The 13,787-nt window shown below is 37.9% G+C and overlaps 2 protein-coding genes across 5 annotated transcripts in view; one reads left to right on the top strand and one right to left on the bottom strand.

Annotated features, from left to right (window-relative positions):
* The window catches only part of lsamp (limbic system associated membrane protein), a 480,200-nt gene that overhangs the window by 307,794 nt on the left and 158,619 nt on the right, over positions 1 to 13,787 (bottom strand). The gene's annotated exons all lie outside the window — the stretch shown is intronic.
* LOC309688236 (uncharacterized protein) overlaps positions 1 to 13,787 on the top strand; it is a 42,255-nt gene that overhangs the window by 5,276 nt on the left and 23,192 nt on the right. For 3 of the 4 annotated variants that reach the window (XM_082503838.1, XM_082503837.1, XM_082503836.1), the window contains one exon: positions 218 to 1,161. In XM_082503838.1, the coding sequence (XP_082359964.1) occupies positions 218 to 535 (318 nt within the window). In that variant the 3' untranslated portion in view covers positions 536 to 1,161. Of the gene's footprint in view, positions 1 to 217; positions 1,616 to 13,787 lie in introns of those variants that run through there. The other variant, XR_014271003.1, reaches the window with a different exon arrangement.

Here is a 13,787-nt window from a genome sequence, read left to right as displayed (position 1 = left end):
GCTTGTGAGATCATAGAAAAGTTTTAAGATACTGTTCTAAAGAAAAAAAAAACACTTCAAAGCATACAAAAGAATAGCATTTGCATTTGCTATTGCTATAAGATTTTGGAGCACAGTGTCTACATATTATGAGTACCGGTGATGTCATACAAATGAAACTTTTTGTTTCAATGTTTGGAAATATGTGAGCTTAAAACAGTTGTTTCTCTTTTTAAAGGACGGTGCTGATGCTGTCTTTGTTGAAGAGGCTTTGGCTGAGGAGGTGATGAAGATTTACCTGCTGCAGAATCAAGACAGGTCAGGCGAACCTACTGATGTGGGTATTGTTATTGAAGGCGTTACTGTTCTGGGCAAACTTGGGAATCTGAGCAAAGCCTGTTGCTATCTTTTGGGACTGTGCTATGCTCTGGATCTGAAATACCCCAAGAATTTCAAATGCACATTTGAAGCATTTCGAAAAGTGTTCATGGAGCTGGATCCAGGAAACCTTTCTGTCAAGGTTCAAAGACTGAAAAATGACCTCTGTTCATTGTAGACAAAATTTCACAGGGCTGTTCTTAAAGTGTTAGACTTGTTAAGTGACATGTAATGCTCATCAAAAGGTTCAGTTGCGACATTACATTGTTTTGACATTCCTGTTCATAAATAATGTTTGTACCATAAACTGTGTTTTTGTATTAACTTTCCAGATTCACATTAAGGTGTAAATGGTAGAGTATCATTATGGATGTTTTTTGGTCACTCTTTAGTTATAATCTTCCCAATTTTTTGGAATCAAAATAAGATGTTCAAAAACTATGTCACAGTGCAAATGGTTTTTTTTCAGGATTTATATCTTTTTGGGATCTTAATTTTATTTTTGTCATTTGACCTTTTCTGAAAAGGTAAAGCACTGCGTTCACTTGAGCCACTTTTATTCTTTGTATGGCAGGTACATTTTTCTTGTTGTTAGCATCAATATGCCAGTTTTACAGAGTTTTATCAAGCATGCCAATTTGGATGCAATTTTATTATATAAGGCTGTTGTGACTGAAATTTTATCCAAGTTTTATCCACTGAATGTAGAACAGATTTCAGCTCACTGTGTTCAGAGAAGGAATCTGCTAAATGTGTGATTCACAAAAAAGCTGTTTAAAATAAATCATTGTGAACAATGTTGAATTGACGTGGTTCTTTTTTCCTGTGTGTGTGTGTGTGTGTGTGTGTGTGTGTGTGTGTGTGTGTATAAATAAAATAAACACTTAATTGTAATTAACGTTTTTGCTTAAATTAACTTAAAAATATTAAGTAAATTGCACCATTATTTAAAAACAAATAATTGTAATGGTGTAGGTTAAATGTGCCAAGCATTTCAGCATTTCCTAATTAATATTTTATGTAGTTTGAACTTTTGGTTGCTGTTGTTTTAACTTAGATTTTCAATTGTATTTACTCAATTTTGTATGTTACTGTAACATCTTTAATTGTTCATAACAACTTATTCCATTTTAGTTGGATTTACTCAATTAATAAGGTGTATTTAAGAGATGTGATTGTTTTTGCATTTACTCATTATTTTTGAGTGTAAAAGTGTTGCACCAAAATATTTAAGTAATTATCAGTTTTAGTTCTTAGAGTGTGAGAAATACGTTTGCTTACACATTAAAATGCACAAATGGCAACACCATTCAAAATGTATCCTTTGTTTGACAGCAATTTCAGGAAGGCTGTTACTAATAGCTTTTAATGACAGTGGTATTCTCTCCCTCTCTTTGTCAAAGGTATTTGTTATGTGAGCTGAATGCATTCTTAACAGAGCAGATTATTGCAGTATTACTCAACCATACTAGCAAGTAATTACATGTACAAATTATGTGATTAACTTACAAAATAAATAAATTTGTAATCTGTTACAGTCACTGATTAAACAAAATTCATTTCTAGTTTCTGATTAAACTGCCGGTGATTTCAAAGTAATGGCTAATATTTTACTTCTGGTGAAAGATGGAGAATAATTCATTCTGTTGCTTTGCATCTTTTCACCATGCAGGACAGCCTTCTATTGGATTATTTCTGTACAACTTGCAAATATAAAATCTCTTGGGAGGCATCAAAGATAGGATGCCCCTGAAGGAGCTGTCTCTGCATGTAGACAGGCTCCATTTATTTGGTAATACGCACTCAGACTCTGAAAATAGTTTGCGATTGCCCAATCAAATCAGTGCAATGACTTTCCAATACCTGCAACCTGCTGACCACAACAAGGCGGGTGGGCATGTTGAAAAAAACGCCTTCAAGTGCTGAAAATTTAGCAAATTCTGAAATCAGAAAATGACAGTCCATGTCAGTCTGCAGAAAAAAAAATCTATAATCAAAATCCGTCCCATTTCCCTTCCACAACACCATCTCACATATTTGTGTTTAGCTCTGATTTTTCCCCAGTTTGTGTCTAATAATCCACATGAATACATTAGATCCTTATAAATGAATTTCAAGGTTTAGCAAATGCTATTCTATTTTAACATGAGTAATAAAAATAATTAAAATAAAAATGCTAACATGTGCTTTCCCAACACTATGGCAATTATAAAAATAATATGTGTTACTCTGTACACTAAACACACCATTTCTGTATTTGGGACTTCAAATATACTCACACATCATATTAGTGTTGCCATGACTACCATCAACACCATGACAATCAATTCGATTCAGTTTTATTTTACTTGTACAGAGCTCCAATCACAACAGCAGTAGCCTCATATGTTTTTTGTTCATTATTTCACCCTCCCAAAGAAATCTGATATTTGGAGTTTCATGCAGCGCTGGAAATATTGTCAACCGAAGTGGTTAAGAACACATCAGCGTTGTAGCTTACGAAGTGCCAAAATAAATCTCACATCATGATTTTTATCTTTATTTTTGAGAATCCCATTTGTGGTTTTCAAAGAAATACGTCAGCAAGCATTGAATGATGAAAATTGAAAATTAAAATGAATGACATGTAACTGAAATTGATTATCTCACTGCCCAACAGAATAAATCCCCCCCTACATAGTAAAAAAAAAAAAAAAAAAAAAACAAAACTCAGAAATGAGCCCAGGGCACTGACACCTGCCTCCAAACGACACAGATCTCTAATCTGAGAAAGCACCCTAACAAGCTTTTTATCACAAAGTCACCATCCCACGTCTGCCAGGACCCAAAAGAACCCCTGCCATCGCTCCTGTGCCAGACATTACAACACAGCCCCACAGGCCATGCCCCAGTAGGTTAGAGCTGTTTCTGTGACACAATAACAAGCAGGTGCTTTTCAGTGCTTGCACTGAGTGCATTTAAACAGTAACTGGTGACATTTTTCAATATAAATAAATATGACAGCAGAGCTTGGACTGGATGAGCAGGACACTGCTCATTCCACAAATGCTCTGACCATATGGCTGTCACTGCATGGGGGTGAAAAAACCCTGGCAACCAACCAAGCTGAAAACAAGTGACTAGAATGCAGACAAATGCAGTCAAATTAGATGCATTCAGAAACCAGTGAATCTAATTATAACATATAGTTTTTATGATATCACTGTACTAAAAATAATTTAGTTGGCTATGCTAAAAGTTGCAAGACTGCAAAACTGCTATTTAAAATGACAAAAATAGAAAAAGGCACACTGCTGCATTGTTTTCAGATTTATCCCTCTAAACATAATTTCATTTTTGCATTTCAAGGAACATGTGAAAAGGATCATGAAGATTACACTGCTGCCTTTTGAGGGTTAATACAGATGTTCAACAAATCAGAGTTCTCTTCGCAATAACCTGTTATAGGCAAAATAAATAGGTACACTAATGCACAGCATGCAGGACTTTTTAACAAACCATGTTCTGTCCCACAGACATCAAAAAGTCTATTGTGAAAGACCGTCTGGTGTACTTTACTGCACAGCAGACAGAAGCCACCAAGAGCAAATGTCACCGCTTCTGCTTTCTGTCAATATGGCATTATTAGACTGTCGAACTACCCTTCATTGATTTCATTCCGGTAAACAGGCACACTGAAAAGGGAATATCAAATGCACTGTTGAGTGAACTAGAGGCTCTTATAGACTGAACATAAATGACTGTCAGTAACATGGAAGCAATAATGGGCTCAGTATGAAAAAAACAAATCAGTGTGTGTGAGTCCATATTCTACATTTCAAAGCCCAGGTATACCTTGTGTGATGCGCTTGCAAAAATATGCACTTATTATTAGATAAGATAAAATGTTGTCTTAAAATAGGACGGTTCTTTCTCGCATTACAATGACTTAATGCAATATTAGATATTCCAAACGGCATGAAATAATCAGATGGGTATGTTGTATGCTCATCAGCACTGCAGTCCAGGAAGAAACAACTGGATGTAGTCTAGATGTAGCAAACTACACTAACTGGCTTAATGCAAAAATACAGAAATAACAGACTGTGTGGCCGCAAAAGCCACTGCAACATGTGATGAAAATCGAAATAAACAAATTTGTGCAAGCATTCTAGAGGGAATACCTACAGCCCTTCAAACATGTTATTTCCTAAAAAGAAATTAAGGAACTTCTCCAAATCACTGTCCTCAAGATCTTTACGGCTCTCCCAGTAATGGTGGCATCTGGCGAGCAAAGCTTTTCAAAGCTGAAACTAATTAAAACCTACATTTACACAGATCACTGTGTAGCAGAGCCGAGAGTGTGGGGTTTTCTGTTCTATCCCACGACAGAGATGTCGCATCCAAGTTGGATTACAAGGATTTTATTGTTCAGTTTGCTGCTAGAGACAAGGAATGTGACTTTCACCTAATCCATTTAGGTTTATGGCGAGTCGAAGTGAATTCATCTCATTTGTTTGAATGTTATGGAAGGCGAGGATGGGTGTGACCTGACCAGAAGTTAAATACAAGTTAATAAAATAAAATAAATAAAAACACAGAAAAAAGTCCTCCATTTTAATGGAATGTATACTTAAATAATTCAACTGAAGCACACCACCTTTTATTCCTTTTTCTTTCTTTCTTTATTTAAAAATAAAACTTCAAGTCACAAACAGCGATGGATGACTGTCCATGAATGTGCAGCCAGTAAGTTGGTTTTTAACTGATGAGTTTTTCTTTCTTTGAAAAAAACAAAGTGATGAACTTAAATAATGTGTAAATCCACATGATCAGAATATACTGCCTATACTGTGTTGGATAGTTGCCATGACTCTACAATAGCTATGCTCGTGAGCACATCAAGTTCATGAAGAAGTGCACTTACTCGTGCAACAGCCTCACTGCCTGCGCTCTGGTCCAGTACAAATGTCCATGTAAGTACCTACCATGGACATCATTTAGAGGATGAAACACTGCTTTATGTAAAAACAGTCATGAATACGGAAAGGCATAAATGCTGATGTTGTGTTCAGGCACACAGAGCATATTTGATTAAACGTACTGCTGCAAACGCACACACAACATGCAGTCAAACCATATTTCTGCAAATTGTTCAATCAGTAGCGACAAACCCAGTCATACAGACTTCTACCATTAGTTTTACCTGGAGTTGATGTTTCAGGCATCCAGCAGGCCCACAGGGATGGAAATCAGAAGGATCCCCAAAAATACAGAGAGAAAGAGAGAGAGAAAGAGAGATAATTAGCATGTACACAGGTGAAAATCACCCCCTACCAAAAAAAAAAAAGAAAGAAATCACAATCATTTTTTCACTTGTTTGCTGTGTTTATGACTACACGAGAAAAAAAAGGAGAATCTCTCTGAAGTTCACTGCAAAGGCAAGTTAAACACACTTAATTGCACATAATATTTGTTATTTTTGGCCAAATGTCAATATTCACTTATAACTTTAGAATGAAGCTTCTAAATAAATTTTCTTTCCACGTTCGTTTTTCTAAGTTACTGTTTTTCCATCTGCGGAGGCTTAAGTGCCCCCCCCGCTGCCACTAATTTCCCTTTAAGGCTTTCTGCCAAAAGTCTTCAAACCAAAAAAGCCTTCTTTAAACATGTATGCCATCGTGAAAGAACATGTTTTACCGCAAATCTTTTTCTGTGTGACAACCAAAATAAATAAGTCAAAAATATCTTTGTCATCTGAACCTGATTAAACTCTTACTTATAAGTCACAAAAATGTTTAAAAAGTCTAAAAGTGAATGAATAATATTTATTTGTGATATATTGGACACAGATGCCTTTCTGACAGAAAGCACTTCAGTTGTGTACTTTGGACAACAGCACTATAAAAAATTAAAGGTAAAAGTCAAGTAAACTTCTGCGACATTGACAAGTAGTCTAGGGGGTTGTTAATCAGTTTCAGCCCTAGTAGAGGGACAACAATGAAACAATCACAGAAACATTAATGGTTTTACAGGTTGAGCCATTTTTGACATTTTTACCCTCCTTATCTTTTCACTGGTTTTGTATTTGGCTAGGGTCACTGATAGCATGAGGCGATACCTGGACCCTACAGAGGTCTCACAGTTAGTCTAACTCTCCCAGGATGGCCTATTAATACGTGCCAGTACCAGAAGGTTTACTGTGTCTCCCAGCTCAGTCTGGAGAGCATGGAGGGGATTCTAGGAGACAGCCAAAGCTGGACAGGACCATAGGTGTTTAATCCATTAAGGAACACAGTGAGCACTGCCAGATCCAGAACCCAGTACTACAAAATGACCTTCAGCAGGCCACTTGTGTAAAAGTCTCTGTACAGACAAACAGAAACAGACTTCATGACTCTATGCCCTCTAGTGGGCCCTATGCACACTGCCTAGTACTGCTGAGTCTGATTGGTATTTGTCACTGAATACCAGAATCTGCAGGTTCACAACCCTGTTTGCGTTCAACAGACGAGAGCTGAGCCTGTGACAAACATGAGTTTGAAGAAGCCATGGAAAATGTTATGCTGCCTGTAACACTGTTCAGCATGACAGGCTTCATGGTGGGTCAGTGACGCTCTGTGGAGGCATATACATGGAGGGACACACAGACCTCTACAGTCAATGGCACCCTGACTGCCATTCAGCAAGCAAATCAGGGGCATTGAAAACTACTGAGTACCATTTTGAGTTGCTGCAATAAAATTTTGGCAAAACTGGGTCACGTCACTTTGAATTCAGACCTCTGTAGGTTAATAATTTCATTTCCATAAATGAAGTGGGATCGATTCATCCCTAACACATTACCCAGTCCATATAAGTATAGATATCCAGCATGATTTGTTTTTCCCAATGAGGTCTGGCGTTTTTAAGCATTCCTATAGCTTTTGAGCAGTAAAAAACAAAACTAAATTCTGATTTAAAAATTGATAACAATTTTATACCCCCTCACTTGGTATATTAAAAAAAAACAAAGCTCAAATAAGGATGATGGGGACACGAAAGCTGATCCTCTTTCAGTCCAGCTGCTGAAAGCTCTTTGTCTCTTCTTTTTCAGACTAATTAGCTGATTTCTCCTGTAGGAACAGAGGCTGACAGAGTGTGGTCCATGCCAGGGTGAGATAGTGTGTGTGCCAGCTCACTCTGACATGGCAGGATGGGACAGGCTTGATTGCGGTCAGGCCTCAGATGAGGCGAAAAGGGCTCGGTTTTATTAGGAGAAGAAATGTGAACATCTTCATGCTCCATGACTAGGAAAACACAGAACAAATTATTTCAGACAGATTTGTAAAATGATATAAATTTGAGGAACGAGTGGAAGCATAAAAAAGGTCAGCAAGAGGAACTGAACTGTATCCAATTTCATCAATGAGTTGTTTATCATCAACAGCTGCTTGTGTGTGTGTGTGTGTGTGTGTGTGTGTGTGTGTGTGTGTGTGTGTGTGTGTGTGTGTGTGTGTGTGTGTGTGTGTGTGTGTGTGTGTGAAGGATGAGTAATGAAAGTCAGGCTCTACGCTGAATTGCTTCCATCTCTCATGAGGGATGAAAAACAATTGAAAAATACACAAAACGCTCCTTTCAGAGTGAAGGTGAACAGAAACTCGAGAGACTGAATGACTTTGTGTGAAAAAGAGAGAATTTGGGAGGAGGAGAACAAAGCGAAAGGGAAGATCACTAGCATTAAACCCACTGGTGGCATTGCATTCATGAGCTTAAAAAAAAAAGAAAAGGACTGTTTTTGGAACTTGTCAGGCACAGACAGTGCAACGTAGAAGACTGAGCACAGCTACAAACACCCACCGGCGGTTCAGCATGAATAGCAAACATTTCTACTTTGAGACCTGTCAGCGGCTGAGGAACTGCTCTCGCCTGAAAGCCTCTAATTCCTCCTCTTTACTTCATGTCATAGCAGGCGGTCTTCTACGTGCAGCATGCGATATCAATGTATGTTTCCTTGATTTGTCAATTCAGAGTTGAATGGTTGTGCTGGAGTATTAGATTAAAAAAATGTCATTAACCAAGTAAGTCTCAGACTAAACATCTTAATGTCCAAAGACCTCGAAAAGCACATGCTTTAGGGAAACCGAATCCCTGCGTACAAACAAAAATACAGAGACATGTTCTTAGTATTGTCAAGAAGCCAGTTTAGACGGCACACTGTCCACAAATGCACACCCATGCTATCTACATCAAAAAGGAAAAGAGGAAACAAAATAAACACACAATGTGATTAACAGTCAGTGCTCTCCTCTGTCTGGTGGGGCAGCACAGCGTGGCATCTCTCCTGCTGTTTCTCTCTAATCTGTTTCTTTTTTTTAATCTCTCCTAGCTGTGTTTCTCTTTCTATCTTCAGTTAAAGTCCCTGTTTACCTTCCATGTCCTCTATCCATCCTCAGCTTCCCCCTCTGTTCTTTTGTATTTCCCACTCCAAATTGCTCTGATAGTAGTTGTTCAACATTTCCTGACAATGCACTTCATTGTTTCATCCTCCAAAGACTCCACACATCTTAGATGCTGTCCTCTGTTCAAGTACGTCCCTGCCGAAATGCCATAGTTGCTTCTTTCTTGGTGAATTCCTCAACAACTGCCACTACAGTCTGGACCGAATCCAATTCACACACAGTCAATAGCAGACAAAACCTTAACTGACTGAGCCTCTCCTCCTCTCCTCCTCCTCTGTTTTTCCTCTTTGTCCTTTCTTTTGTTGTTTCCCCCTGACTCAGTGGAGGGGTCAGAAATGATCGTCTCTAGTTTTCTTTTGCACTAGAGTTCCTCTACACAAGAAATCATGCTAATTTTACCCAGCCAGTTGCATCCATGGTTCATTACTGCGTTATTCTGAGAAAAACAAGTAGATTCATTAAGGTTCAGTGAAGTGCCTTACCCTACACTATTAAAGACTAGAATTTTAAGGAGCAGGTGGTAGAAGAAATGAGAGGAAGATGAGGAAAATAGGAAGAAATTGTCCTCAAGATAAATTGCTTGGCAATGTCAAAAATAAAAAGAAATCCATTCATTTAGAATAAACATAATAAACCATCTGTGCACATAATGCGTTTTTTGGGGGTGGGCAGGGGGGCAATGTATGATGCATGCATTTGACCAGAATATGAGAGAATAGTCACAGTCTGGGAGCTTTGAATACTGTGAATGTTTAAATAGATAACATTTATGCAAACTGGGTAAGTTGCACCCGAAAAAAGATCCAGTTTTGGATCAGTTATTGGAGAACAGGAGGAAAAAAACAAGACTGCAGGGCAAAAGATTACACACTGGGCTATATATTAAAAAAAAAGGTACACCCTCCTTCAGTTTTAGGTGTCAGGACATAATAAAAATAAAATGGTCATTAGGAGGTTTTAAAATTAGGTACATAAAACGTGAGGTAATCTACAAAATGTAACATATGAAACCATTTTACTTTAATCGAATGCACTTGAGTCGTTTGTCATTAGAGAGTTCTGGCAGTTTTTGGCCTGGAGCATTCAGGTGCATTAACCTCTTATTTACCATAGGCTGCTAGCACATTTTGAAATGACTGTAACTCGGTTATTGTTTGTGCTAGAGACAAAATTCAATTCAATTTACAGCTGAAATACATCCATTAGAACTACATAAGTCTTGGTCAATACAGGGAAAGTGAAGGATATAAGACATCAGCAAAGAGGCGAGAATAACAAGTGCATCTCTAAGATCATTTTCACGTGAACTGTCACGTTGCATAACCTAGTCAAAGTTCATTATTTTTTCCTTACAGCAGGTCTGCTGATTAGATAAGCTTTATATTCGGTTAACAGAGTTTTTGCAGTAGATAGAGACAGTAGATAGAGAGAAACTGAAAAAAAAGTTTTAGGTATTTGGGTCAAAAAGAAGAACATTTGTGAGAGTTAGAACAAAGAAAGTTAGAGGAGTGCTTAACATCTGTCATGCATGGTGGCAAAATTAGAGATTAGTTTGGGGGGGGGGGGGGGGGGGGTTCTTTGGTGTTGATAAAATGGGACATGACTATAGTTTTAAAGGCATCTTAAAGGAGGAGAACTGCCTGACTTGATTTTTTCATATAACAGGATAATGAACCAAATCAGAACAATTATCCAAAGACTAAATAAAGAAGCAGAAGAGTGTTTGTATTATATTTATATTCAAGTGGCAAGTACAGACACCAAACCTCAACTCTAATAAATTATTATAAAAACATCTTGACATTATGGTACGCTACACTACAGCCTTTTACATCATTGTGTGGTTTGATGGAGGCACTTCAGAAAATTAGCTAAAGAAGATGCCAGGCAGCACACCAAAGGTTTAAAGAACAAAATAAAAATATCAAGTAAAAATAATTATTTACTATTTATTCACTTTGCAACTCATTTGTTTAGACTCCAGTGAGATCTAGAGACTGGTCTCCAAACATCTGGCCACCACAGCTGGCAATGGAAAACTGGTTGCTGGTGGTTGCTGGGAGACACCAGGTAAAACTGGTAGCAAAGACGTATGCAGTTTTACAGCAAAAACCTCCTTGCAATTGCTTTGGTCGCTTGCAAATTGACATGGTGGTCTGTAGTTTGAAGGGTGATGAACTTTTCAGTACACTTTGGCTAGCTAATCGCCAAGCAGCAGTAAAAGTGGGGAAAATGTGACACGAATCAAAAACCATTTGCATTCAAAATGAAAGTTGTGCTCTTTGAAATATTTTGGTTCCTGTACAATAGTAAGGCACATCTTTTATTTTTGGGATACAGTGTTCTGTATTTCTGGTTTGCGTCCCTAATCAAAGGAGCAATAACCTTTTTGCAACAGATTTCACCCAGTGACAGCCAGCAGCCTCCACCAAGCACTCTCCAACCATTCAGGAAATACACATTTTCCCCAGAGGTTGCTAGGGGGAACTATTCTAATTGTGTGCATTATACCTATGGTACACCAGGGAAAAACAAAATACACAGATTTCAATCGTAAAATCAGCCAAATCTGCAAATATGTATGTCCAGACAACACAATGTTCAGTTATTAGATCTATGAAAAACATAATCAAAGAATGTCTGCCAGTGTCAGCTCACATTTTCTTGTTTTAACAGCAGAATGTGTAAGATTTTTACACTACTGTATGTTTTTATTGATCATTTAAGACTGCTGAAGTTAGTAACACTACTTCCAAACCACAAGTTACTTTTAAACCTGACAAGTTTGGGCAACACCCTGGTACACCCTGGTACCTCCACGCCATGAGAGGTAGCACAGTTGAAGAAATACACAGAGTGAGCTCACAGGGATAATAACTGGCAGAGATTGGGAACTATTCACAGAGTTAATATTACTACCGGTGGAGTTGAGAAGACTGCAAACGCCCATTAGATGTGGGATATAATAAGCTTTGTTTGAGGAAATTATAACTGACTTAAATCTTGATAAAAAAGTATTATATTTAACTCCACCTCTTAATGATGCCATTTGCCACATTTGACTGCTTTGCTATCTAATATGATTGTATGATGTGCATATTAAGTGACAGCCTGCTGTCAATAATCAACCAACAGTGTGGAGTCTACGTGGGTATTAAGATTCAATGCGGGTGGTGGCTGCTCATCATAATTTGTCAGATAAATAACTTTCAATGAAATTAAAAGAGAAACTCACCATCGGTATTAATAAACGCAGGAAAAAACACATGACATTGACACTTGGGAAACAGGATGTTTGTGCTTTCATCACTCAATCTTAATTTACTGCTGTCAGAATTTTGAAATGCTCCCATTTCATCAAAACTTATTACGTTTCATTTGAGAGTCAGTTTTGATAATTATATCTGATTGTTCGTATGCATATCAAGATCTAAGGAGCAGATTAGAATATAAGCTGTCATCCAATTGACAGTATTAAAAATAGATTTAAAATATGACAGTGCTAGGGAATGAAATAATGAACTCAATTTGTCAGACAAAAAGCATACTGTAGCAGCTCATTCGGCATGAAGGTAACGGGACATAAAGCTTATATTAACAGACATGCATATTATGTGACGTGTAAAAGTCTTTATTTCCCTAATTTAAAAAGCAGCTGGGAGAACTTTGGGGTTAGGGTTTGATTTTATCCCCATTTTTCTGACTTCTTGCTAACATTTGCTAACTGTGGTAAATTTTCTTGCAAGGCCACAAAGGTAGACATAAAAGATCAGGGTCTTCTAATGGCAGCGTGGTCGTGCTTCAGATGATTCAGTGACGGCTCTTTTCCCTATTGTCATCACCTCGCTGACTGGCCGAGTGTCAGACACAGCATATTCATGGTGATACAAAGTAAACGCAACAACCTCTCTGCCTGACGTCTGGCTGTTTGCTCGTCAGTGACTCTTCATGAAAGTGCTGAAGGTTAGGCATCTATTTACCGAAGCTGGAGTCTTAATAGTCCACATTATGACAGTAATGGTATAAGCTGTACAAAAGATGATGAAGAATGTCAGCAATCTGCACAAATCTCTCCCGAGCTAAACAAGTCAGCAGGCTGAGTGATGAAGCTTCATTCCACTTGAATCCATGTCCTTCAGAAAGTTACATTTGAAGGTTTTAGTGAATTTGAGAGGACTTGTTATGGACGACGGCAACGCAAAGACACTTCACACTCACTTCTACCAGCAGCCAGCAGACAAACACTTATCACAAGGCCCCTTCACCTCGCTCTGGCAAAGTATTGGAGCCGGGTTCAGCCTGAATTGCAACAGCCAACAATTCTGAGGAACAAATTACCTCGTGGGATGGGGGTGGGCCAAGTGGCATTACAAAATTACTCACATACTTAACAAAAGTGACAGCAAAATCACTAACGCAGGGGGCAATTTTTCATTTTCCAAAGCACAGACAAAAATCAAACCCATCACCTGTAACGACTATGTTCCTTAGCGTGAATAAAAATAACTGCAATCTTTATGAACCAAAATTACTTGCAAAAACGCTCAAATCAAGTAGAAGCGCTACATTTTTTTTTGAATGTGACTGTTTTCAATCCTGGCATATATCTAATATCTAACCAAACACATGTTAAATAAGTTGTTCATGTTTAACTAAAAAGGAACTCAGAGTCCTTCACCTTGCTCTGTCTCCATTATAACACTTCTGGAGCTTAAAATCATGTCTTCATTTAATAAAATGCCCACTTGGCTGTTTATAAACTTTAAGTCTCCACCATACCATATTGAAATGTGTGCCAAAATACAGTAATTAACAAGACGCAGACAGATCTGAATAGGGGTGGGGGAAAAAATCGATACTGTGTAGTATCGTGATATTTTGTTTGCTAATAATGTATCGATACAGGGACAGCAGAAATCGATATTTTGTTACAAAAAAGGTTTTTGTGCTCTGACTTCAGAGCATGTTGATCCTTTTTCTGAGCAAGAATCCTGACATTCCTTCACTGTC

Source organism: Aulonocara stuartgranti (genome assembly GCF_965226115.1).
Source record: "Aulonocara stuartgranti genome assembly, chromosome: 14".
Classification (NCBI taxonomy): Eukaryota; Metazoa; Chordata; class Actinopteri; order Cichliformes; family Cichlidae; genus Aulonocara; species Aulonocara stuartgranti.
This window is presented reverse-complemented; position numbering and strand designations above follow the sequence as displayed.